The sequence below is a fragment of the Sciurus carolinensis genome, chromosome 12 (assembly GCF_902686445.1).
Source record: "Sciurus carolinensis chromosome 12, mSciCar1.2, whole genome shotgun sequence".
NCBI lineage: Eukaryota > Metazoa > Chordata > Mammalia > Rodentia > Sciuridae > Sciurus > Sciurus carolinensis.
The window spans coordinates 60,778,082-60,802,987 of record NC_062224.1 but is presented as its reverse complement, the minus strand read 5'-3'; the positions used below and the strand labels follow the sequence as shown (position 1 = coordinate 60,802,987).

Below are 24,906 nucleotides of genomic sequence, written 5' to 3'. Positions count from 1 at the left end.
ATAATCTCTTCAACCTAACTAAATAGCATTAACATTTCAGTGTCTCTAATTCTTTTAATTAAAAGTATTTCCAAGTAATGTAAGTAGAATTTAAGAACTTAAATACTCAAGAGAAAGGAAAGTATATGTCCACATAATTTTTTTTTTTCATATCAGGATTGAACCCAGTGGTTCTTAACCACTGATCCACATCCCCAACACCTGCTTTTTTATTTTTTGTTTTGAGACAGGATCTTTTTTTTTTTTTTTTTTTTGCGGTACTGGGGATTGAACTCAGGGCCTTGTGCTTGCAAGGCAAGCACTCTACCAGCTGGCCTTGTGCTTGCAAGGCAAGCACTCTACCAGCTGAGCTATCTCCCCAGCCCTTGAGACAGGATCTTGCTAAGTTGCTTAGGGCCTAAGTTGTTGAGGCTGACTTCGAACTTTTGATCCTCCTGCCTCAGCCTCCCGAGCTGCTGGGATTATAGGTGTTCACCACCATACCCAGCTCCAAACAAAATTTGAACATGGATATTCCATAGCAGTATATTCACAATCACCCAAAAGTGGAAATAACCCAAATGTTCATCAAATGATGAATAGATGAATAAAGTGTATCCCCACACAATGGAATATTATCCAATCTTAAAAAAAAGGACATTCTAATGCTTTTACAACATGGACAACTCTGGAAATATTATGCTAAGGGAAAGAAGACACAAAAGGTCAAATAGTGTTTGATTATATTTTTATGAAATGACCAGAAACAGAAAGTCTCTGGAGACAGAAAGAAGACTAGTGGTTTCAATGGCTGGGTGGGGGAGGGGAGACAGCAGAAAATGGGAAGTGATGGTAATGAACTTCATTGTTTATATTCTAAATATAGGTCGTGGGATGCTTGCACAACTCTGCATTCCCGGGTTGGTTCCTAGACCACCACCACCACTACTTCCCTGGATACCAAAATCTGTGGATATTCAATAACATAAAATAGTACAGTATTCACAGATAACCTTTGTGCATCATCCCAGACACTTTAAATCATCTCTGAATTACTTATAATACCTAATACAATGTAAATAGTTGTTATACTGTATTGTTTCAGGAATAAGAGGGGAAAGTCTATACATGTTCAGCAAATATACATTTTTTAAAACTGTTTTCAACCTACAATTGGCTGAACCAGCAGATACAGAATCTGAGTTTGGCATGTCAGCTATATCCTAAAAACCATTGGATCATACACTTCATTTATTTATTATTATTTTTTGTTGGGGGGTGCTGGTGATTGAACCCAGAGCACTGAGCTTCTTTCCAGCCTTCTTAAAAAAAATTCGAGACAGGGTCTTGTTAAGCTGCTGAGGCTAACCTTGAATCCTCCTGCCTCAGCTTCCTGAATTGCTGGAATTATAGATGTGCACCACTGTACCCAGAGGATTATATACTTTATTTTTATTAGAGCTTTATACAGTAGTTGGGTTCATCCCAACAAAATCATACAAGCATGGAATTCAATTTCAGTTCATGATACCCACCTTTTTCTTCCCATTCTCCTTCCTCTACTCAGCTTAACTTCTTTTGGCTCATCTATTTATTTATATTTGATTGGTTCTTTTTATTTATATATAAAGGTTAAACTCCCCATGGAATATTTATATGTGCATATAACATGATTTTTTAAGAAGTAATTCCACATTGGCTCCCCTCTCCTATCCCTGTACTCTGCCTCTCAATCTCCTTCTTCTACATTACTGATCTTCCCTATATATTTATGATATCCTATCTGTCCCTCCTCCTTTCTTTTATTCTATTCTAGTTTCCACATATGAGAGAAAATATTTGGTTTTTGAGTTTCTAAGCCTAATTTAATTTCACTTAGCATAATTTCCTCCATTTCCATTCAGCAATTTCATTCTTCTTTATGGCCGAGTAGAACTTCATTGTGTGTGTGTGTGTGTGTAAATTACAATTTCTTTATTTATCTACTAACAGGCATCTGGGTTGATTCTACTGTGAATTGTACTGCTATAAACATTGACGTGGCTGTATTGCTGCAGCAGGTTGATTTAGTTCTGTTGGGAAAATACCAAGGAGTAGAATAGCTGGGTCATATGGTGGTTCCATCCTTAGTTTTTTGAGGAATATCCATACTGCTTTCCAGAGTGGCTGCACTAATTTGCAGGCCCACCAACAATGTACAAGTGTACCCTTTTCTCCACATCCTTGCCAGTATTTATTATTGTTTGTATATCTTGTTCATTCTGACTAGAGTGAGATGAAATCTTAGTGTGGTTTTGATTTGCATTTGCCTGATTGCTAGAGATGTTGAACATTTTTTCATATATTTGTTGGCCATTTGTGTTTTTTATTTTGAGAACTTTCTGTTAAGTTCTTCTTCACATTTATTGACTGGGCTTGTTTGTTCTGGTGTTAAGTTTTTTGAGTTCTTTATATATTCAGAACATTAGTCCCCTATCAGAGGAGTAACTGGCAAAGACTCTCTCCCATTCTGCAGGCTCTCTTTACACTCTTAATTGTTTCCTTTGCTGTGCAGAACCTTTTTTAACTTATCTCATTTTTTGATTCTCTGTTTTATATCTTGTGCTTTGGGGATTTTGTTAAGGAAATCAGTGCCAACACCAACATGATTGTTGATCCTGTTTTCTTCTAGCATTTGCAAACTTTCTTGTCTAATTCCTAAGTCTTTGATCCATTTCAATTTGATTTTTGTGCAGGGTGAGAGATAGGGATCTAGTTTCATTTTTCTACATACAGCTATCCAGTTTTTTTCAGCACCATTTGTTAAAAAGGCTGTCTTTTCTCCAAAATATATTTTTGGCACCTTTGTCAAGTATCAGATAGCCGTAAGTGTGTGGATTTGTCTCTGTGTCTTCTATTCTGCTCCATTGGTCTTCATGTCTATTTTGATGCCAATGTCATGCTGTTTTTGTTACTACAGCTCTGTAGTATACTTTGAGGTCAGGTATTGCGATGCCTCCTGCATCACTTTTCTTACTTAGTATGCTTTGGCTGTTCTGGGTCTCTTATTCTTCAAATGAATTTAAGGATTTTTTTTTTCTAATTCTGTGAAGAAAGGTTATATACTTCAAATGGGTGAATTGTACAGTGTGAATTATATTTCAATAAAACAGTTGTTCAAAACTCTCAAATAGTACTGAGCGACTTATGGAAAACACCATCCTCCTTGCCATCCCCTAACCCCCCTTCTTTATTCCTTCCCCAGTTCCCATCTCCAACTCCTTATCTGTGTGCCCTACTATCATTATATTTTAAAATAATGGTGGTTTTGCTCTTCTTAGATATCAATTGGGACAATATCTAACATTTTTCTACTATAGTAGTGCAGAATTTAACTTTGCCACCACCATGATCTTTTTTCTCCCACATATTTTTATATAGTTATTATACTATATGGTTAAATCCATAGTAATTAACATTTTAACTGTGTAAATATTGTCTACTGCTTATCCAACTAATGCATACATCTTTTCTACACTTCACTTTTCTTGGAGTTTTTAAATGCCTTTACCTTTTAAAAAATTATGTCTAGTTTTCCATAAATCTTTGTCTCAGTGCTCCAAATTAGTGTCACGGACCTATTAACAATATTTTCCATATACTCAATTTATTGGTTCTCTTATTTTCCTTAGGTCTCCTTCATTGGAAGGATTCTGTTCTCCTGCTAAGATTTGGAGCAGAATTTCTCCAGGTCTGCGCGAATCTGCAATTCTGGAACTTCAACATTCTCCTTTGCTGGCCCTCCTGCCTCCTACATGCACTATATTCCCCTTTCTTGGTTTACTTTCATTTTCCTCAGAAAAGGTGGACCAGAGGTATAATTTTTGCATCCTTGGCATAGCTGAAAGTATCTTTTCTGACCTCCATGCTTGGTTCAAGTTTACACAGAATAGCATTCTTGCTAAGGATACTGAAAACATCTTTCCCTTGTCTTTTAAGTTTCAATGTTGTGGCTTAGAAGTCTGCTGCCACTTTGATTCCATTCTTTGTTGATGATCTTTTTGGTGGTCAGTTTCCAAAAGCCTTGAGGGTCTTCTTTTTATTCTTATTCTTCATGCTGGACACTCATGGTACCCTTTTTCAATGTGGAGATTGTTATCTTTCGGGAAACTTCTCTAATTTTTTTCTCTTTATTTCCTCCACTGTTTCTTCCTCTTTTTTTTATTTTTTAGTGTCAATGGACCTTTATTTTATTTATTTATAGGACCTTTATTTTATTTATTTATATGTGGTGCTGAGGATCAAATCCAGTACCTCACACATGCTAGGCAAGTGCTCTTCCACTGAGCCACAATCCCACTCCTCCACTGTTTCTTCTGTCTTCTGTTTCTGGAAGTTCTACTTTGGCTTTTAATCTCTTGCAATCTAGTCTCAATATCTTTTACCACCTATTTTCCACTTCTTGGCCTTTTGTTCTGCATTCACCTTGACGTCACCTTGACCCTTTTCTTTTGGGGAAGTGGGCAGGGCTGCAGATTAAACTTAGGACCCAGGATGGTCAACTTTTTGTGTGTGTGTGGTGCTGGGGATTGAACCCAGAGCCTTGTGCTTGTGAGGCAAGCACTCTACCAACTGAGCTATCTCCCCAGCCCACAAACTTTTTAATGAATAAGGGTGGTAAACTTCAGACCTTTTTTCTAGACTGGAGCTGTTCTGATTCCTTCAATCCTGCTGAAGAGGTTAAAGCTTGGCTAGCAATATCCAGTAGGGTCCATGTGTTCAGATTGAGGGTACACAATTGAGACAGACCCACATATATATTTTTTTAATCTGTTTTAATTTTATATTTATATTAAGAGCCTCTCTAATATCATTAAATTATTTGATAATTCATTGGGTGTTGCAATAGAGCTTTACAATATTTAATATTATCTTTTCTTTGTTGGACATTATTAGACATTTGAGATATTTGTGTGTATAAATATGTATGTGTGTGTATATATATATATATATATATATATATATATATGTAGTATATATGTAGATTCCCCCACTCACACATCCCAAAGATTATAGTTTCAAGAGAACATTTACTTGTGCTCTTCTCTATGCAGGTTACTTTCAGTATGCTGGAAATTTACAATGAACAGGTAATAGAGATTATGTTTTTTCTTTTTCTACTCTATTTCCCCTTGGTTCTGGGGCCTTGTGCATGCTGAGCCCTTGTTCTACCACTAAGCTACATACTCAGCCCTAGGGATTATATTTTCTTACATACAAACCTATCGCGTTCCCTCTGCCCGCAGAGAGAGACACGACAAATGTCTGAAGCTTTGGAAGTTTATTGTGCACAGTCTTCCTTTCTTTCCCTCTTTTCTATCCCCTTCTCTCTTTTCTTTCTCTCGCTCTCTTTCCCTCTGCTTAACTCTCGCCTGCTCCGGTCGCTCCGCTTCTCCTGCTCAGCTCACGCCTGCTTCAGCCGCTCCGCTTCTCCCGCTCGGCTCACGCCTGCTTCGGCCGCTCCGCTTCTCCCACTCGGCTCTTGCCTTCGCTCGCACTCTTCTTCCTCGCTTCTACTACTCCTACTCTCAGCTTCCTCTTGCTCTCAGCTTCAGCTTCCCTTACTCTCCCACCCACCAGGCTTATATACACTTCAACCAATCAGGGGAGAGCACACGAGGTAAACGCGCGGACAGCTGCAGGCATAGAATAGGTACACGAGGGGGGCATGCTCTAATCACATCGTTAACTAGCCAATCATTGGAATTCGCTGGTTGTTTACTGTATAGCTGGCCGCTTTTGGCTCAGCGCCAGGCGCCATCTTGACCGTGCCCAAGGCTGGGGGTCCCGGAAACCCCGACATATCCCCCTTCTTTATTATTAAACTAAGGCTTGGGACCGTGTCTGTCTTAGGCTGAGTGGTCAGCATATGTCCTTACCCATCATCAGAGCCTGCAGAGCATGCTGCAGCTCCTGTCTTAGGTTGGTACATAGCCACCTCCTTCATTACCCGTCTTTGACTACCGGTCCAGCATCAAGAGCCATACTAATGGGGGGCTGTCGGCCTTTAGGGCGGTCATGGCCTGATGAAAGATAATCTGATCTCTCTATTGGCTGGCTCGTAGATGCATGCCAAAACGAATGAAGAGAAGGAGGCCAAGGCAGAGGAGTACCACCATAGCTCCTAAGCCTGCCCGCTGTTTGATAAATCTATAAACAGAAGAAAAACCATGTAGCCATATTAAATACAGAAACAACATACATCCCAGTAGAGTTACAATACGGGCAACACAAACAGCTCTCAGGGAATAAACGCATCCCAGTCCCAAAAGTTCTTGCAAGGTATCCACTTGTTCTTATAGTAAGTCCACTCTCTGATAGAGTCTCTATGGTCTGTAAGGCTGCAGCTGTATTTTCGGCCGAATGATCATTGTTATGGTTGTGTCAATGCTGCTACTGCAAGGACTGTGATGGCAATGATCACGGCTGTTGCAATGTCAAAGCCTCTTCTGTTTCTTGATAATAGCACTGGCAATTCTATATCTGCAACAGAAACTAGGACTGGTAGGAAGATAGGAATGTGCATCAAAATTGCACGGGTGGCAAAAGAACCATTCCAGCATTGTGAGAGATAGCACACGGTTAGTGAACAGTTAAGAGGTGTTATTAGAAATGTTAGTTGGTAGAAACATAAAAGGGAGGAAATACACAAGCTGACGTGGGAGGAAAAGCAAAATTACAGCTAAGGTCAGCAGGACGAGTTGCTCTACTCTGGGTCTGATTTGTAGTATGATTCCAACGGCAAAGTGCAAAAATTCCTCCTGTTAAAGCAAAGAAAGACTAGAGATATCCTTGTCACCAAAACAGCATGACCTGAAAAATCATCAGTAGAATTGACAGGCTTGTAGAGGAATTGGTGAAAAAACAAGAAAAGGAAGGATAAAAAATGTGTTAGCTAGAAGTAAAAAATATGGCCAGGCTAACAATGGTCCATAGGTTCCGGGTTTGCCTTTCCGTCTGAGTTTTTGTTCCAAACCTGTCTTCCCTCAGCTAAAGGCTCGGTGAGTGAAGGTTTTTTGTTTTTATCTCGCAGACAGGATTTAATAAGAGACCAAATAGCCATAGTGCCTACTGGCAAAGGGTTTTGCCTATCCGCTATACGAAGGTCCTCCCCAGCTGTTCCCACTGTAGGGTATTCAAAAGGCCCTCATCCAAAAACCAAGGGGAAACCCTTTCCACAGTATCGAGAAATACTTTAGCTGTTTTTTTCCTTTAATGGCGTCCCATGGTTTTTTAATAGCTCCCTGAGGGGTTGCTGCATTCTGAATTTAGACGTTTCAGACCCCATTGTTACTAATTTGAATAGCTTCAATTATGGCAGTTACGATGACAAACAGTGGCCAAGCTGCCAGGAGCAACGAGATTACTGAAAGGAAAACTATCTATCAAGTGTGCATTAAAATTTTTATAGCGGCTTTTCACGTGCTACCTATACCCTAAGTGGACCGCTTCAAGCGTGTTTCTACTTTCACTTTTAATTGGACCGCGTTCCATGCGTCAGGACCGCTGCTGGCGTATCCCGATACCGGACCACCTTCCGTGTGTCCTTATTTTTATTTTAATCGGACTGCATCCCGCGTGCCCCCAGGACCGCTGATGGCGTATCCTGAAACCCTTTAACTGGACCGCATTCCGCGTATCCCCAGGACCGCTGATGGCGTATCCTGATACCCTTTAACTTTTTTATAACCGGTTTAACTTATTAAAAATTTTTTTAAGATATCTTACCTTGTCTTCTTTATAAACCCTTCATGCTCCCGGGTTTCGGCACCAGTTATCGCGTTCCCTCTGCCCGCAGAGAGAGACACGACAAATGTCTGAAGCTTTGGAAGTTTATTGTGCACAGTCTTCCTTTCTTTCCCTCTTTTCTATCCCCTTCTCTCTTTTCTTTCTCTCGCTCTCTTTCCCTCTGCTTAACTCTCGCCTGCTCCGGTCGCTCCGCTTCTCCTGCTCAGCTCACGCCTGCTTCAGCCGCTCCGCTTCTCCCGCTCGGCTCACGCCTGCTTCGGCCGCTCCGCTTCTCCCACTCGGCTCTTGCCTTCGCTCGCACTCTTCTTCCTCGCTTCTACTACTCCTACTCTCAGCTTCCTCTTGCTCTCAGCTTCAGCTTCCCTTACTCTCCCACCCACCAGGCTTATATACACTTCAACCAATCAGGGGAGAGCACACGAGGTAAACGCGCGGACAGCTGCAGGCATAGAATAGGTACACGAGGGGGGCATGCTCTAATCACATCGTTAACTAGCCAATCATTGGAATTCGCTGGTTGTTTACTGTATAGCTGGCCGCTTTTGGCTCAGCGCCAGGCGCCATCTTGACCGTGCCCAAGGCTGGGGGTCCCGGAAACCCCGACACAAACCTTAGTGATTCTTCTTCCCATCAGCCCTTCCTTCTGGTATTGACTACCCAGCTCTACCCACCTCTCCAGCTTCATCCTAAGCTTTACCTTCATATGCACAATTCTTCAGTTACCCAGAACTATTCCTCCTTTCCAGAACATGTCCTTCTAGACATCTAGTCTTTCTATGACTGCAATACTCTTCCTGCTTTTTCTGTCCCCAAAGAAACCACTCAACTTCGAGGTCCAGCTTGAATGCCAGCTGCTCTGTATATACTGAGGTCATTAATGTCAATCCACATGATGTTGTGTGGGGTCAGCACACTTTAGCTGCAAAGATCCAGAGAGTAAATCCTTCAGGCTTTCAGTATCTTACTGTCTTGAAATTATTCAACTCTGTTGTTGTAGAACAATGAGAACCATAACAACACAGAAAAGATGCATCTGTACACCATTGAAACTATTTATAGACACTACAATTTGAATTTCATGCCATTCTCATGTGTCACAATTATTTTTCTTTCAGTTTTCCCAACAATTTAAAAATGTGAAACAACAAAAACAGTTGGTGGCCTGAGTTTGCCTCAGACTGTACAAGCTTGCTCCTTACTGGAGCAGTATACAGAACGTGTTTTCAAATCTCAGCTTTCTCATCTTCTAGCTGGGTGACTTTGGAAAATGACCTTATTTCCAAATTCAGTTTGCTCATTTACAGATTATATAAGAAATACTAAATTTTAAATTTCTCTTTGGTTGTTGGTGGTGGAGCTAGGACTGGAACCCAGGGTCTTACGCATGCTAAGCACTCTACCACTGAGCCATACCTCCAGCTTCTAAATATCCAGAAAAAACTAAATCTTTAGTTTTGCGTTCAAGTGTTTTTTGTTTTGTTTATGCTGCTGCTGTTGTTGTTGTTAATCCTGCTTTTTTCTTTCAGACTCATTACATGTAAAGATGTAAACAAATTTCTTTTTAAAATTTAACCTTTATTTTATTCACTTATTTTTATGTGGTGCTGGGGATTGAACCCAGTGCCTCACCCATGCTAGGCAAGTGCTCTACCACTGAGGTACAGTCCCAGCCCTGTAAACAAATTTTTATGATTTTTGGATAACAGTTTCCCTATGAGCATATTTCTATCCCATTGCAGGACTTAGCTTTTGTGTATGTGTGTGCTGAGGATTGGACCCGGGTCCTCACACATGCTATTATGATAGGCAAGTGCTCTGTCACTGAGCTACTTCCCCAACCCAACACAATTTTTTGTCTAGAATGGGTGCTCCCAACCTGTTTGCTGAAAAGATAATTGACAAATATATCTATAATTGTATACTTGTTACAGGCAGAGACCATATCTTAATAGTTTTTGTGTAACCTCCCAAACTACCCAAAGGCCTCACCTATTTCCTTTATTTCCAAGCTCATAGGGGAAGAATGGAGAAAACAGCATCTCCCCAGGTTGCTCCCCTACTGAGTCTTATTTATGATGTAATCTCTCTGGAATTCCATTTTCTTATCTCAAAATAAGAAAATTGGACATTCATAGAATTTGGGACCTGAGGACATCCTAGAATGTTTAATTTTCTTATTTTAGAGGTCTCATATTCTATGACTCTTTGGTACTTTTCCATTAGGTATTTCAATAACCAAAGAAAGTTTATTAAATATCTTTCATGTTTCATATAACATAGTATACTCTGAAGACAAATAAAACCTATGACATGGTCCTTACCATGGAGAAATTGAGTGGAATACCTTATACCTACTCTAGAAAGTAACACAATGTGCTGTGTGGGTATGAAAAGAGAGGGGCATAGGAGGATATCTACTATCCCCTTTTGGTTTGGTGGTGTCAACAGAGGAGTTAAACTGAGTTTTGAAGGATATTTATGAGTTTGGTGAGGCAGAGAAGTGAGAGGATGGGAGGGGTGCAGAGAGGGGCACTTTAGGCTCAGGGATCAGCATTTAATCATCTATTCATAGTATAGATCAGTGGTAGAACACTTGGTTAGCAGGCATGAGGCCCTGGGTTTTATCCCCAGCACCTCAAAAAGGGGGAAAAAAAACCCAAAAAAATTAATATGTGAAAGTGCATGGAATTCAAGGGAACAGAGTGTCTCATGTAGACAGAGTGAGCTGCATGGTAGGCGAGAATGGGGGAGATTCCTGGAATGAAGCTAGAGATAGTTGCCAAAAAGTCAAGTGCTTGGTCTAATAGGTCATGGAGAGTCAACAGATGTTGTTTGTTTGTTTTAGTTTTTGTTTTTTAGTTGTAGATGGACACAATACCTTTATTTTATTTATTTATTTTATGTAGTGCTGAGGATGGAACCCAGTGCCTCACCCACGCTAGGCTAGCGCTCTAGCACTGAGCCACAACCCCAGCTCCTCAAAGGAGGATTTCAATAGGGAAATAAGCCAGTCGGGTTTAGCAGAGTGTAGCTGGATATAAGGGAATGCCGAGTAGAGCAGCGAGGGGACTTAGGGAGCCCTCAGATGCCTGCGTGACAAGTACCGTCAATTCTTATCTCCAGGCAACTGGAGGGTGCTGGGGCCAGGATCCACCCTGTTTCTGGGTCCCGGTACTTTCATCAAGATAAGCCTATCTTTTTTGCTAGTAAACTTTAGTCATTCACATCTTAACCCTGAGATGCCACTTCCAAGAATTTATAGTATTTGATGGAAATGATGGAAAAGGCTTCCTGGCTAAGGCAGAAGTTGTCTCCACGGTGATGTTTCGTTATCTCTGGCAACTTCTGTCCACTGTTTTGCTGGCCCACACTTCAGTCTGTGATGCTGCCTTGACTTTAGGACTTTGAACCACAGACGCCACTGCTGGGGAACAGTTTAGAGAGGATGTAATTTGTCTCTCTCATATGAAGAGGGAAAACTGGGAAGATAAGGGACAGTCCAAGGATCTTGCCGTTTGGGAGCAAAACCAGGACTGTGAACCCAGGTGCTTCTGATTTCCAGCCTGGCTCTCTCTGCACCATGACACTACTTCCTCTGGGCTCTGGCTCCACCTGGCTCCCACAGCAGACCATGCTTTGCTTTCCAGCTGCAGCTTTTTGGAGGGAGAGGTGACGTGAGCATTGATCTGAGGCCACGTCAACAGATGGCATCACACAAATCTCCAGTAAAAGATTCCCCCAAATTATCCGTAGTCTCTTGTCTGGCTCAGCTGTGGCGAATACTGTTTGGATTGAATAAACTTCCCTCATTAAGGAGAGGGTTCGGGGTGGTGGTGTTGAAGGTAGTGTGACTAATCTGCTCTTCTGCTCTATCAGGTGCTGCCTTGCATGTTACTAGCTTCTAAGGGTTTTTAATTTCATGTATTGCTGTTCTTATTAAGGTAAGACTTCAGTACTTTTTTGGTACTGGGGATTGAACCCAGGGGTGCTTAACCACTGAGTCACATCCCCAGCACTTTTTTGTATTTTATTTAGAGACAGGGTCTCACTGAGTTGCTCAGAGTCTTACTAAGTTGCTGAGGCTGGCTTTGAACTCGCAATCCTCCTGCCTCAGCCTCCAGAGTTGCTGGGATTATAGGTGTGCACCACTGTGCCTGGTGACTTCAGTACTTTGTAGTACAGAATTTGTGATAATTCAGAAAGAGACTAGAATTCTTTTTAGCCTTTTTGTTTTAAAACTGGAAATTAAACACAGGGGCCACCTCCCCAGTCATTTTTAATTTTTTATTATTTTATTTTTTGGTACCAGGGATTGAACCCAGGGGCCCTTAACCACTGAGTTACATCCCCAGTCCTTTTTAATTTTTGATTTAAAAAAAATTTTTTTTAGTTGTTGATGGACCTTTATTTATATGTGATGCTAAGAATCAAACCCAGTGCCTCATGCATAATAGTCAGCACTCTACCACTGAGCCACAATCCCAGCCCTAATTTTTGATTTTGAGACAGACAGGTTCTCACTAAGTGGCTTAGGCCTCACCAAATTGCTTTGGCTGGCTTTGAACTCGAAATCCCCTGCCTTAGCCTCCCGAGCTACCGGGAAGTCACTGCACCCAGCTTTATTTTATATTTTATATTTTGAGACCGACTCTTGCTAAGTTGCTTAAGGTCTCACTACGTTGCTGAGGTTGGCCTTGAACTTGTAGTCCTGCCTCAGTCTCCTGAGTTGCTGGGATTACAGGTGAGCACCACAGTGCCCAGCATATGGTTTGTTTTTGTGTTACCCATAAAGGAACTGCTAATCAAATACAAGAGTAAGCAAGATTTGTAGGAAAGGATTGCTTGCTTAGCATGCATGAAGCCCTGGGTTCCATCCCTAGCACCACAAAAGAAAAAAATTATATTTCTAGGAGAATATTCATTCTAATAAATGTGTTCAAGTATAGAATTTTAAAAAGCACCTACTTATATCAGACAACTATGGATATTTAATGTCTATTTCTGCTACAGAAGCCATTCCTAGGCCCTTCTGTGTATGCATTAAACATTACTTATCAGCCCAGTTACTCTACACTCGGTGAGCATTCCCTGAGTGCTCACTGAGATCTGTTTATAAAACGATACGGCTCCACCCTGAGGAATTTGCAGTCTGGTTGGAGTGCTTAGAGATACTTGAAAACAATATGGCTTTGTAAAATTTTTTTTTTTAATTTAATTGTAAAAATTAGGCTTCTGAGCTGGGCACAGTGGTACACACCTGTAATCCCAGTGATGCAGAGGCAGGAGGATCACAGGTTTGAGACCACCCTCAGTAAAGACTCTGTCTCAAAATAAAAAATTAAAAGGACTGGAGATGGGACTCAATGGTAAAGTGCTTCTGGGTTCAATCACTAGTACAAAAAAAAAAAACAAAAACAGACTTCTGATTTCACTAATTACAAGCAGGAAGGTTTTTCTCTCTTCTTGCTTGCCCATTTCTCGATTTCTTACTTAGTTCAATTATGAGTTCTCTGGTACCTACAGAATTTTTCCCCCTGTGTTAGGAATTGAACCCAGGGACTCTGCACATGCTCGGCAAGCACTCTAGCACTGAGCTGCACCCCATCGACACCCTACAGAAATTTAATATTAAATTTATTCATTTATTTATTGAGTCCTTACAGTATGTAGGCATAAATACAACAGTGAAGTAAATAAAGATTCCTGATTTCTTGAATTTTACCTTCTTTCTCTCCCCACCCCCTCCCACCCCCCAGATAAGAGATTTGCTGTCTAGAACCAAAAAACCTGGTGGATTAAAAGTCAGGGAAGACCAACAGCTGGGCTTTTATGTGGAAGGCCTGAAGACTGTGCCTTGTGAGAATTATGCACAAATTGAAAAGCTGATGGAACAGGGAACAAAAATCAGGACCACAGCTTCGACCAACATGAACGCCAGCAGCAGCAGATCCCACATGGTCATCACTGTTCAGCTCAAGCAGGTGAGGTTCAGGAGAACGTTCCTGGTCTTGACCTCCCAGCAATGGTGACCCGGGGAGGGTTGCCAGTGGCATCATAGGCTGGTGGATATGATGGGATCCTTCCAGATTTGACCTGTGGATTCAAGTGACAGCTTCCAACCCCAGAATATAGGGTCAGAAGCAGGAAAAAGTGAGAACCTGTTCTTCTCCTGCCCACCCCTAACCTCCATTCCCATGCCCCACCCTGCCCTAGGTGAACCTAATACTCATGGTGGAGCAGTCCTCCCACCTACCAGATGCCCACAGTGCCCAGAGGACACTGCTAGCTGGTGTCTTGCAATTAAATCTCATGCTCTGAGGAATTAATTTTGACCCCAAGTTGATTGAGGAGTAAATTGTGAAGATATGGCCATGACTCTAGTTTGTCATGGAGAATTATGTTAGTAGCAGGTCTATACCTCCCAATAAAAGGATCAGCCTTCAGATCCATGAGCCGAGGGCGTAGCCACATACTGAAGTACTTTCTGATACTTGGATTAATTCTTTGAAACCAGGTAATACACATACCAGGTAACTCTCTACTTACTAAAGTCTTTGATAAACTAGAATGGACTTTTCTCCTCTGTACTCCTAGCTGGGCATCAGGGACTGATCTCTACAATATCCCATTTGATCTAGGAATGGTAATTCCCAAGTCCCCAGGGAACATTATAGTTAGTTATGATTGTACCAACTCTATCCTCTAAGTCACAGTACCAGCAATAGATAAAGTAGGCATCAATGAAAATTATCTTGCTCTTAGCCATGAATGGTGGACAAACCATGGATTGTGCATAAGTCTGACTCTTACTGACCAACTCTAAGACTTGGAGAAAACATCTCCCTAACCTCAGTTTCCTCATCTTTAAAAGGGGATGAATCTCTCTCTTCCCACAGAAGTTGGGAGACTTGAATGAGATACTATTTTTTAAAGAACTTCATAAACTTTTAAGAGCTAGTCACTTGATTTTACAATGTTCATAAAATTCATAAAATTCTCATATGGTTTGCCCTGCTAATTTATTTAACTTCATATTTTAGGAGCAAGAGAAGAAATCAGTCACAAAAAAACAAGTAAAGAGATTTAGAGCCATGCTGTTCAGTGGGGTCAGCAGTAACAGGAACACCTCACGGTCCAAGCCAGGCATGTGTTAGGACCTTTGCATCTATTACCTTGAACCCCTATGACATCTCAGTAATGGGCTACTGTCACCATTTTACAGGTTAAGTTCATGTCACCAGCAAGAGAATCTGTAGGATTCTAAAATGTGTGTTCTTTCCACTATAGGACCACACAATCCTGAACAGTGACTTACTTTGCAATTTTCCCAGTATTTTGCATTTTAAAAGATCAATGATCATAGATACATCAGAGCAAACATTGATTTCTAGTATTTCCTCAGGAAACAGATTTGCAGAAATGGGAAGGGGCAGGTGAGATGCTTGGGCCTGGTAATGCAGTACTGCAAAATGCCACAGTAAAGAGGATGGCCTGGTAAATGGCTAATTTCATTTTTTGGTTAGTGTTGCTTTCTTCGCCTCCCCCTCCCCCTCCTTTGTGTGAATGCAATTACAAGAACCGTTTCAGCAGGTAGACAGGATTGACTTCCCCGACGGCACTCTTAACAGCACGGCCTGTGTGTGTCCCTACAGGTTTTCCTAGACAAAGCCCTCACCAAGCAGTCCAGTATTCATTTGGTGGATTTAGCTGGAAGTGAAAGGCAGAAATCTTCAGGATCTGAAGGAGACAGACTGAAAGAAGGATCACGGGTTAATTTAAGTTTAACCAGTTTAGGAAATGTTATCAGGTATGTAACCAGGGGACAGGGGTTTGTACCATAAAAATGACCTCATGTATAAAAAGCAGGGGCTGGCGTGTGGCTCAGGGGTAGAGCCCACTTAGCAGGGGCATGCCCTGGGTTCAGTCCCAGCCGAGAACAAATACATGAACAGAATGAAAGATCAGTTACAGCCCTGGTTCATGATTCAGTGTTTTAGTCAGCTTTTTGGCTGCTGTGAACAAAGGAGCTGATAAGGAGGATTTTAGAGAAAGGAAAGTTTCTTTGGTGCTCATGTTTCAGAGGTCTCAGTGCATAGACTGCTGACTCCATTGCTCTGGGCCTGAGAGCAATTATGGCAGAAGAGTGTGGAAGAGGACAGCAGCTCAGGACATGGCACCTGGAAGCAGAGAGAGCAAGCTCTGCTCACCAGGGATACAATATAAACCCAAAAGGCACACCCCCACCCACAACTGCCTGACCACCCAGTTAATCCATACTAGTGGATTAAGCCATTGGTTAGGCCACACCCCATAACCTAATCACTTTGCCTCTGAATGTTCTTGCATTGTCTCACATGAGCTTTTGGGGGACACCTCATATCTAACCCATGTACTCAGTGTCATCACTGGCTTATGCCTGGCCCTATTGCATGTAACAAAAATAATAACATCACTACAAACCTCAAGAACTAGTTGGCATAGGATTCTTCTCCTGATCTCCCCTTGTAAGTATCCTCTACTTGAATTTTATGTTCTCTGTTCCATCCTTCCTCTTTTCTTATTTTATTATATGTAAATACTATGACTTAGTGACCAAAGCAGTGTGATAAACAACCATGAGCCACATAAACCTTTCCTGCTTTATTTTTCTCAGGTATTTTGTTACAGTAATGGAAAACTAACAGAACCACCCAGGTAGAAATGCAAAGTATTTCAAAACCCTAAAGTCTTCTTTATACCCACCTCTTCTTCCAGCAAAAATTGACCTTTGTCATCAGATTAGTTTTGCCTAATTTTCTTGATTTTTATATAAATGAGATCATTTATGAGGTACCTGACTTGTGTATCTGACTTCTTTTACTAAGGATTGTGTTTCTGAGATTTTTCAAAGTTGCTGAATGGAGTAATTATTCTTTTCATTGCTCTGTAGTGTTCTGTTGTGCAAATATATCACAATTTATCCATTCTCTTATTGATGGATAATTTGTTTCCAGGTTTGGGCTATTTTTAATAAAGTTGCTGTGAACATTCTTGTACACAGTACTTTGGAAAAATAATCACTCATTCTTTTTGGATATGTATTCTTGGATATGTACTGAGGAGAATTGCATGGACTTGCTTTTAGACTCATCTTTTTGGAGGGCAGTGGTTCTGGGGATAAACTCAAGGTATCATGCATACTAGTACACATTCTACTATTGAACTATAGCCCCAGCCCTAGACTCAACATTATTAATAATACCTAACCATATCATGTGTACCTAATTTTTGCTATTCTTTCATGAAACTTCATGAGATTCATTCATGTTATTGCAAGTAGCAATTATTTTTTATTGCTGTATAGTAGTCTACTATGGGAATATGCCACAATCTATTTATTTAGTCTCCTACTGATTGGCATTTTGATCATTTCCAGTTTTTTTTTTTTTTGCTATGATAACCAGTGCTACCATGACAATTACTGTACAAATTATTAGTTACTAATAAGTTCAAATTTCTTTTGAGTATAGACAAAGAATTGAAATTGTTGGATTATAAGGTGTACAAATACCTAATTTTATAAGATGATGACAAATAGTTTTCCAAAGTGGTTAGATCAATTTATATGCCAACAGGAATGCATAATATATCCTGTTGATTCATATCTTTTCTAAGGCTTGACATCATCATATATCCTGATATTTACCAATTAAGTTGGTGTAAATATATCTTATTGTGGTCTTGATGTTTTTGGTTACTAGTAAGTTTGGGCATCTCTTGATACATTTATTAATAATATGCTTCCTCTTGAAATGTCTATTATTTTTTTCCATTATTTTATTGAATTATTGTCTTTTTATTGATTTGCATTCATTCTTTTTATGTTTTATTACCTTTTCTTTCAGGCCTCCCCAAACAAAATTTTAGATGGGTAGAATTTTCTTTCAGATCGTTAAGGATGTCATTCTACTTTTTTCTTTTTAAACTGTTTGTCTAATGGCTGTTACCCTCAATATGATCTGTCTTTTTCCCCCCTAGCTGCATTGAAACTCTATTTTTGGTGATATCCAACTTGACCATGTTGTATTTGAGTGAAAATTCCATCCTCATTGGAATACTTACCTCTGTGAATTCGCAATTTTCATCAGTTGTGGAAAATTCTCAGCCATTAACTCGTGGACTTGCTCTGCCCCTTTCTTTTCCCTTTTCTCTTTCAGAACTTCAGTTAACTGTTTGGACCTCCTCACTCTTTGCCCCTGGTTCTTAACCTTTCTCTTATTTATCACTGAAGCACTGGGCTGCAATCTGGATTGTTTCTTCTGAACTCTAATTCACTAATTCCAACTATAGCATTTCTAATTTGCTATTAAACAAATCCATGATTTTGTTTTTGTTTTTGTTTTTTACAGATTTTTTTGTGTGGTTGTAGATGGACAGTATGCCTTCATTTGTTTATTCTTATGTGGTGCTGAGGATCAAACCCAGTGCCTCACACGTGCTAGCCAAGCACTCTGCCACTGAGCACAACCCCAGTCCTCCAGGGCATTTTTAATTTTAAGTGTTTTTTTTTCTTTTTGAAAATATCTGTTTGTTTCTTTTCCAACTCTGCTGTGTTGATTTCCTTCCTTCCTTCCCTCCCTCCCTCCCAACCTCCCAACCTCCTTCCTTCCTTCTTTTTTCTTTTTTTGTTCTTTCTTTCTTCCTGTTCTTTTCTTTTTCTTTCTCTCCTTCCTTCCTCCTTCTTTCTCTTTTTCTTTCTCTCACTTTCTTTCTCTCTCTCTTCTCTCTTCCCTCCCTCCCTCCTCCCTCCCTCCTTCCTTCCTTCCTTTCTCTTTCTTTCTCTTTCTTTCTTTCTTTCTTTCTTTCTTTCTTTCTTTCTTTCTTTCTTCCTTTCCTTCCTTCCTTCCTTTCTTCCTTCCCTCCCTCCCTCCTTTCTTTCTTTTCTTTTCATTTCTTTCTTACTCTCTTTCGAAACAGGGTCTCGTTATGTTGCCCCAGGCTGAACTTGAACTCCGGATCCTCTAGCCTCAGCCTCCCAAGTAGCTTTGTGCTATATTAATTTTGTAGATTTCTTTTTCCCTTCTTGTGATTTTAATTTCTTACAAATGGGATTTCCTCCCTCCTTTTTTCATTCCCCTCGATGCCAACACTGCCTCCCCCTACCCCTTGAGACAGTGTCTCACAATGTTGCCCAGGCTGGCTTTGAACTCCTGAGCTCAAGTGATCCCCTCAGCCACCTGAGCAGGTGTGCACCACCACACTGGCTCAACACTGCTTCTTTTGTAGTCCCCTGGAGCGGGGTGGGGACTTGTCATTCCCTCTCACCCTAAGGCTGCAGTCATAGGAGGACCTAACTCGAGGTTCTTAAGGCAGTAGGAGAAAAAGATGAGAAGAGGACTTCAAACCACTTCCCAAACCTGTCCTCCCCTTGCCTGGCTGCCCCATTTTCCTTCTCTATACACAGATTGACAATAAAAGGCTGCGGTCTCTTCAGGCGTTAGTGGGTTGGTTTCTCAGGTCTGGGCTTCCCGTTGTCTGCTAGGGTTTCTGCAAGGCTGACTCTGGACGGTCAGTGGCCCCTGCCTGTTAGCTCTCTTGCTCTGGCATCTTTGTACATGAGGTGTCTGTCTTAGGTATTATCATCAGATTTATGGAGCCAAAGGGGATTTGAGGGCTTTTCTGAATTATCCTCAGGATAACTTTTTTGATATCTTCTTGATACCTTTTTTTAATTCACCGTCTTATATTTTCTTTTGCATTCAGTGCTCTGGCTGATGCGGCCATGGGGAAGAAAGTCTTGCACATTCCCTACAGAGATTCTGTCCTGACCAAATTACTCCAGTCTGCTCTGGGTGGGAACAGCAGAACTACTTTGGTAAAATCGCTTTCCTACCACATTTTAACCTGATCAACTTTACTGTTATCATTGTTATTTGTGGGGGTCCTCTCTGCCATGTCCCGCGTGGAGGAGAAAAGGGATAACTGCTGGAGGAGGGTGTGGTGATTTTTCTAGCTATTACCCAAAAAACTTATCTACTCAATATACATACAAGAGCCAATATCTTTTCATATGAGAGGGGGTGTGATGGGTCTGGCCATACCAGCTCTGGCCTCTGAGAGTCAGCCAACTCTCCTTTATTTATAATATACAGGTAAAGGGGGCCAGGACCAAGGAGGACCTTCTGTGATAGGATAGGTGGAGTTAGGGAAGCCATTCTCTTAGGGGAAAATTCCAGAAGACAGCGCCACATGCTTCCCAGCAGTTCCTAGAAGCCAGGCCTCTGCATCCCATGGCTCAACCTAGTCTGACTCTGATAAATAAGGACGGCTTCCCACAGTTATTGATGTTGTTATTGTGATAAAAATTATTCTCAATACATCCATAATACAGCACTCAACCCACAGAATGGCCTTACATATTACCTCATGACTCCTGGTGCCCTTTCTACTGCAGTGTTCAATAAAGCTTCTATGTTACTAACTTTATTTATTTATTTACTTTTGGCACCAGGGATTGAACCCAAGGGCCCTTAGCCACTGATTCACATCCCCAGCCCCTTTTTATTTTTTAAGACAGGGTCTCACTAAGTTGCTTAGGGCCTTTGCTAAATTGCTGAGGCTGACTTTGTATTTGCGATCCTCCTGCCTCAACCTCCCGAGCTGCTGGGATTATAGGCATGTGCCACCACACCCAGCTGTCCTAACTTTAATTTTTTATTTAATCTTTTCTGTAGTTTTCAGGTTTTCTACAAGGAACGTACATTATTTTTTGTTTTGTGGTTTTGTACTTGCTAAGAAAGAGCTCTACCACACAGCTACACCCCTAGCCCAGGACATGTATTACTTTTACCGTCAGAAAAAAACCAATGAATACAATTTGGAAAGTAACGCACTAGCGACGCCACGATATTCTCAAGGAGCCGTCATTGTGTGGCGAGGTTGGGAATGAATTTGTGATAGTCACAGGGCAGACTCACAATCTGGAAAGCAGCTGAATCTGTCATGTTAGCAAAGGTGCCAGACAGCGCAGCATGTTTGCCACGTGGGTGGGACAAGAAACGTGTTGAAACCAGGGCTCCATGCTCTTCTGCTGCAGAGAGGGACAAGACTAGGTGAGCTCTGCCTCCAGCAGGGTCCTGCTTAGGAAAGAAATGCTCCCTGCTGGGACCCATGACCAAACCAAAGTTGTCGTGTAAACATCCTTACTTTTTATCACTTAATCTGGCCTATTTTTATTATTTACTTACCCATTATTTGCAGGGCTGGGAAGTAGAACCCAGGATCTCTCATATGCTAGGCAAGTCTCATATGCTAGGCTGCTCCCTCAGTCCTTAACTAATTTTAAATATTTCATTTTAATGATTTTCTGGATACCAGTTACCTGTGGGCCTCAATGGGACATCCCCGAGAACCTGGAGGGAGATGATGTACATTTAAGCTAGGGGTGTCACGCAGAGGAAGAGCGCTTGCCTAGCAAGCTCAAGACCCTGCATTCAATTCACTCAAAAATACCAAACAGAACAAAAACAAGGCACCTAAGGCATCCTCTGAATGCTAGACTGCACACTGAAATCCAACAGGTCTGAGCAGGTGTGTCTAAAGTCACCTGAGATGGAGCACTACAGGACAACAGCTACGTGTGCGGATCTTCAAGGCTCCATCTGCAAGGTTGATAAGGACACGAGGACGGTCGGAAGGCATCACAGTGGGGTTTGTGTTGTTTCAGTGTTGGGGATGGAACCCTGGCCTCCTGCCACAGGCATGACCACTGAGCCACGCTTACTTTCTCCATTGTAGTGTTTTAACCAAAAACTAGGGGGTGGGGAGGAGTCCAGAAGTAGTCATGGATCATTTCAGGAAGCAACACAGAATCTGCAAGACACACCTCTAAACTCTAATGTCACCATGGTACTAGTCCCAGTTGCAGTGTGGATATCCTAAAACCTAATTTCCTTCCTGTCTAAAGTGGAGTTAATAGCCACAGAGCACATGGCTGTGATGGTTAAATGAGGGGATGCAAATGAACAAGTTTTAAAAGCTGTGCCTTTTCCAGGTGCACACCTGTAATCCCAGAGACTCCGGAGGCTGAGGCAGGAGGATCACAAATTCTAGGCCAACCTGAACAACCTAAGGACACTGTCTCAAACTAAAAAATTAAAAAGTCTGGGAATGTAGCTTAGTCGTAAAGCACCCCTGGGTTCAATGCCCAGTACCAAAAATAAATAAATATTTTTAAAAATAGAAAAGACTGGGGATGAGGCTCAGTAGTAAAGCATCCCTCCTGAGCTCAATCCCAAGTACCAAAAAAAAAAAAAAAAAAAAAAAAAAAAGAAAGAAAAGAAAGAAAGAAAGAAAGAAAGAAAGAAAGAAAGAAAGAAAGAAAGAAAGAAAGAAAGAAATTGGTCCTTGATGGCTGGGGAGATAACTCAGTTGGTAAAGTGCTTGCCTTATAAGCACAGGGCCCTGGGTTCAATCCCCAGCACTGCAAATAAAAAAAAAAGAAAGAAAGAAAAAGAAATTGGTCCAAGACCCTGTTTCAAATCAAAAGTAAAAAGGGCTGGGAATGTAGCTCAGCAGTAGAGCACTTGCCTCACATGTGCAAGACCCTGGGTTTAATCTCCAGTAATATACACACACAAACTGTAATCTATATGGGATTATTCACCAGCCTCTTAATGCTCTGGATCCTGAGCTGCCAGGTCCACAGCCTATGTTCTGTCTCCATCACCCTCGGTGGTGACACCTATCTCCAAGTCCTCAAAACTTTTGTTTTTGATTTGAAAAGTCTTTTCTGAATTCTAGAACAATTAATCCAAAGTCAATAGTCAGACTTGAAATCATACAAATGGCGGTTTGGGTTATGCCACATGCTGGGAATTCTGTCTTGATAGCAAAAGAAATGAAACCGAGCCACGCGTGTGAATATGTAGGCAAAGCGTTTTTGAGGCCTCCGCGTAGGAAGGGAGACACAGTTCCAGTTCCAACAAGAAAATGTCAGAGTGGCCCCCTGAAACAGAAGCAGGAGCTAGTTTTGGGGGGCTGCTTGCAGGAGTGGGCTGGGGTTTAGGAACGTGAACTGGCTTTAGGTGCACTTGGCCTTTTCTCTTAGTACCATTGCCCTGATGAGTTCAGTGAAAGGACCCTGGCTCCCGTGAGGCCCCCCGCACATCAGTGCACCTTAAGGGTGGATAAATGGGGATCCCTCAACTGTGAATGTGGGAACTCTTAATGGCTGTGAGCCAAGACCCAGGAGTGCATTTGCCCTTTGTCCCTATTATCTCACAGGGACAAACAAATCCTATTGATCTCTGCAATGCTAACTTTCAACAATCATTCGAACCTTGGGAAAATTATTGGGGATTCGATGCTGAGAGCAGTGTGATTCTGAGGTCAGCAGCACAGGGGTTAGTCAGTCATGGGTGGGTTCAAACCCCAGTCCAGCTTGGCTGTATTAGTTTTCTCAAAGCCTAGTTTTTAGCGTTGTCAAGTTTGAACAATAATGTAAACTACAAGATACAAAACTGTTCTGTGAATGTTAGCTGTTTTAATAATATCAATAATAATAAACCTCAGTATAAATAACAAAATTTGCAAGGAATGTTTTTACAGATTGCAGCCATAAGTCCAGCTGACATCTGTTATGAAGAAACTCTATCCACATTAAGATATGCTGAAAGGTATGTTTATGAATATTTATTAGTCATAATGGTTCTAGATTCTAAATCTGGTAACTTCTTCTAGTCCTCTTTTTTTTAAATCTTTTTTGTTTTTTTAGTTGTAGATGGACACAATACCTTTATTTTATTTATTTGTGTGGTGCTGAGGATCAAACCCAGTGCCTCACGCATGCAAGGCAAGCGCTCTACCATTGAGCTACAACCCCAGCCCTCCAGTCCTCTTTTAACTGATGGATTGGCCTTTGGGGGTGGATCTCCAGGGAAATAACGACTTGTGAATAAATGATTTGTGAGAGAGGGATGAAAAGAAATAAAACAAATGAGAGAGAACTGGGTACTGAAGTCCAGAGTGTCATTATGTCACTCAAATCAGGATGGGAGAGGCATGGGTGCCAATCCTGATGTGATCAGGCATTTGTCTCCCTGTAATTTCCTGCCAGACAGCATGACTGTTCACAGATTCCTCCTACAGGGGGAGAGAATAGCGCCAGGCCGGGGATCTTTGTGCTATTAATAAATGAGGATGAGCTCTGTAAGAGACGACTCTGTGGGTTTGGAACCACTTGAATGCGTCCACACTCCTTCTCAGTGTGGGGGTGAAGACCACGTGTGATCATGTATGAACCTTTCCTGGCAAAGCTCTTCCTGGCATATGAGTGACACTAAAAAACTATAATTATAGCTGGCTGTGACAGTGCATATCTGAAATTCCAGTGACTCAGGAGGCTGAAGCAGTAGAATTGCAAGTTCAAAACCAGACTGGGCAATTTAGACCCTGTCTCAAAATAAAACATAAAAAAGGCTGGGAATGTAGCTCATTGGTAGAGTACCTTTGGGTTCCGTTTCCAGTGCTGCCAAAACAAACAAACAAAACTACTTAAAACTGTAGTTATGATTGTGCCACCAAGTAATTTCCTCTCCTTCTAGATTTTCCTTTGTGCTTCTCAGTGAGAGAGCCCTTGGATTTGAATGACAAACTTTTTTTTTTTTTTTTGTGGTACTGGGGATCAGACTCAGGGTCTTGTGCTTGCAAGGCAAGCACTCTACCAGCTGAGCTATATCCCCAGCCCCGAATGACAAACACTTTCATTCCCATTCTTCATTGCTGGGCCTTGATATCAATTTACACCATAAGACGTTTTCTTCCAGTATCTGCAAACAGTCTCAGATCTTTGACCAAATTTTGGCTTCAGCAGCATCTAGAATGTTCTCTCTGACTATCAGTTGCCAGCAGTTTTTATGTGAGAGGATACATGGTGCAGAAGAGAGAAAAAATGGTAGCCAGAGGCCTGGACTCTGATCCCACACAGATTCTGTGACTTGGGCAAGTCTAGTTATAACTCTACTTCCATCGCTATTGTGTAAAATGAAAGAAGTAAGACTGCCAGATTAAGCAAGTAAAAATACAAGATGCTGGCTGGGGGCACAGCTCTGTGGTAAAGCATAAGCTTTGCATGCACAGGCCCTGGGTTTGAGCCACAGG

At 41.4% G+C, this 24,906-nt stretch overlaps 1 protein-coding gene across 1 annotated transcript in view; it reads left to right on the top strand.

The window, feature by feature from the left end:
- Window positions 1–24,906, top strand: part of LOC124961363 (kinesin-like protein KIF28P) — a 72,492-nt gene that overhangs the window by 26,448 nt on the left and 21,138 nt on the right. The window contains exons 4-8 of the mRNA XM_047519949.1: window positions 5,073–5,108; window positions 13,524–13,748; window positions 15,420–15,574; window positions 19,510–19,621; window positions 23,356–23,423. Of these exons, the coding sequence (XP_047375905.1) occupies window positions 5,073–5,108; window positions 13,524–13,748; window positions 15,420–15,574; window positions 19,510–19,621; window positions 23,356–23,423 (596 nt within the window). The remainder of the gene's footprint in view (window positions 1–5,072; window positions 5,109–13,523; window positions 13,749–15,419; window positions 15,575–19,509; window positions 19,622–23,355; window positions 23,424–24,906) is intronic.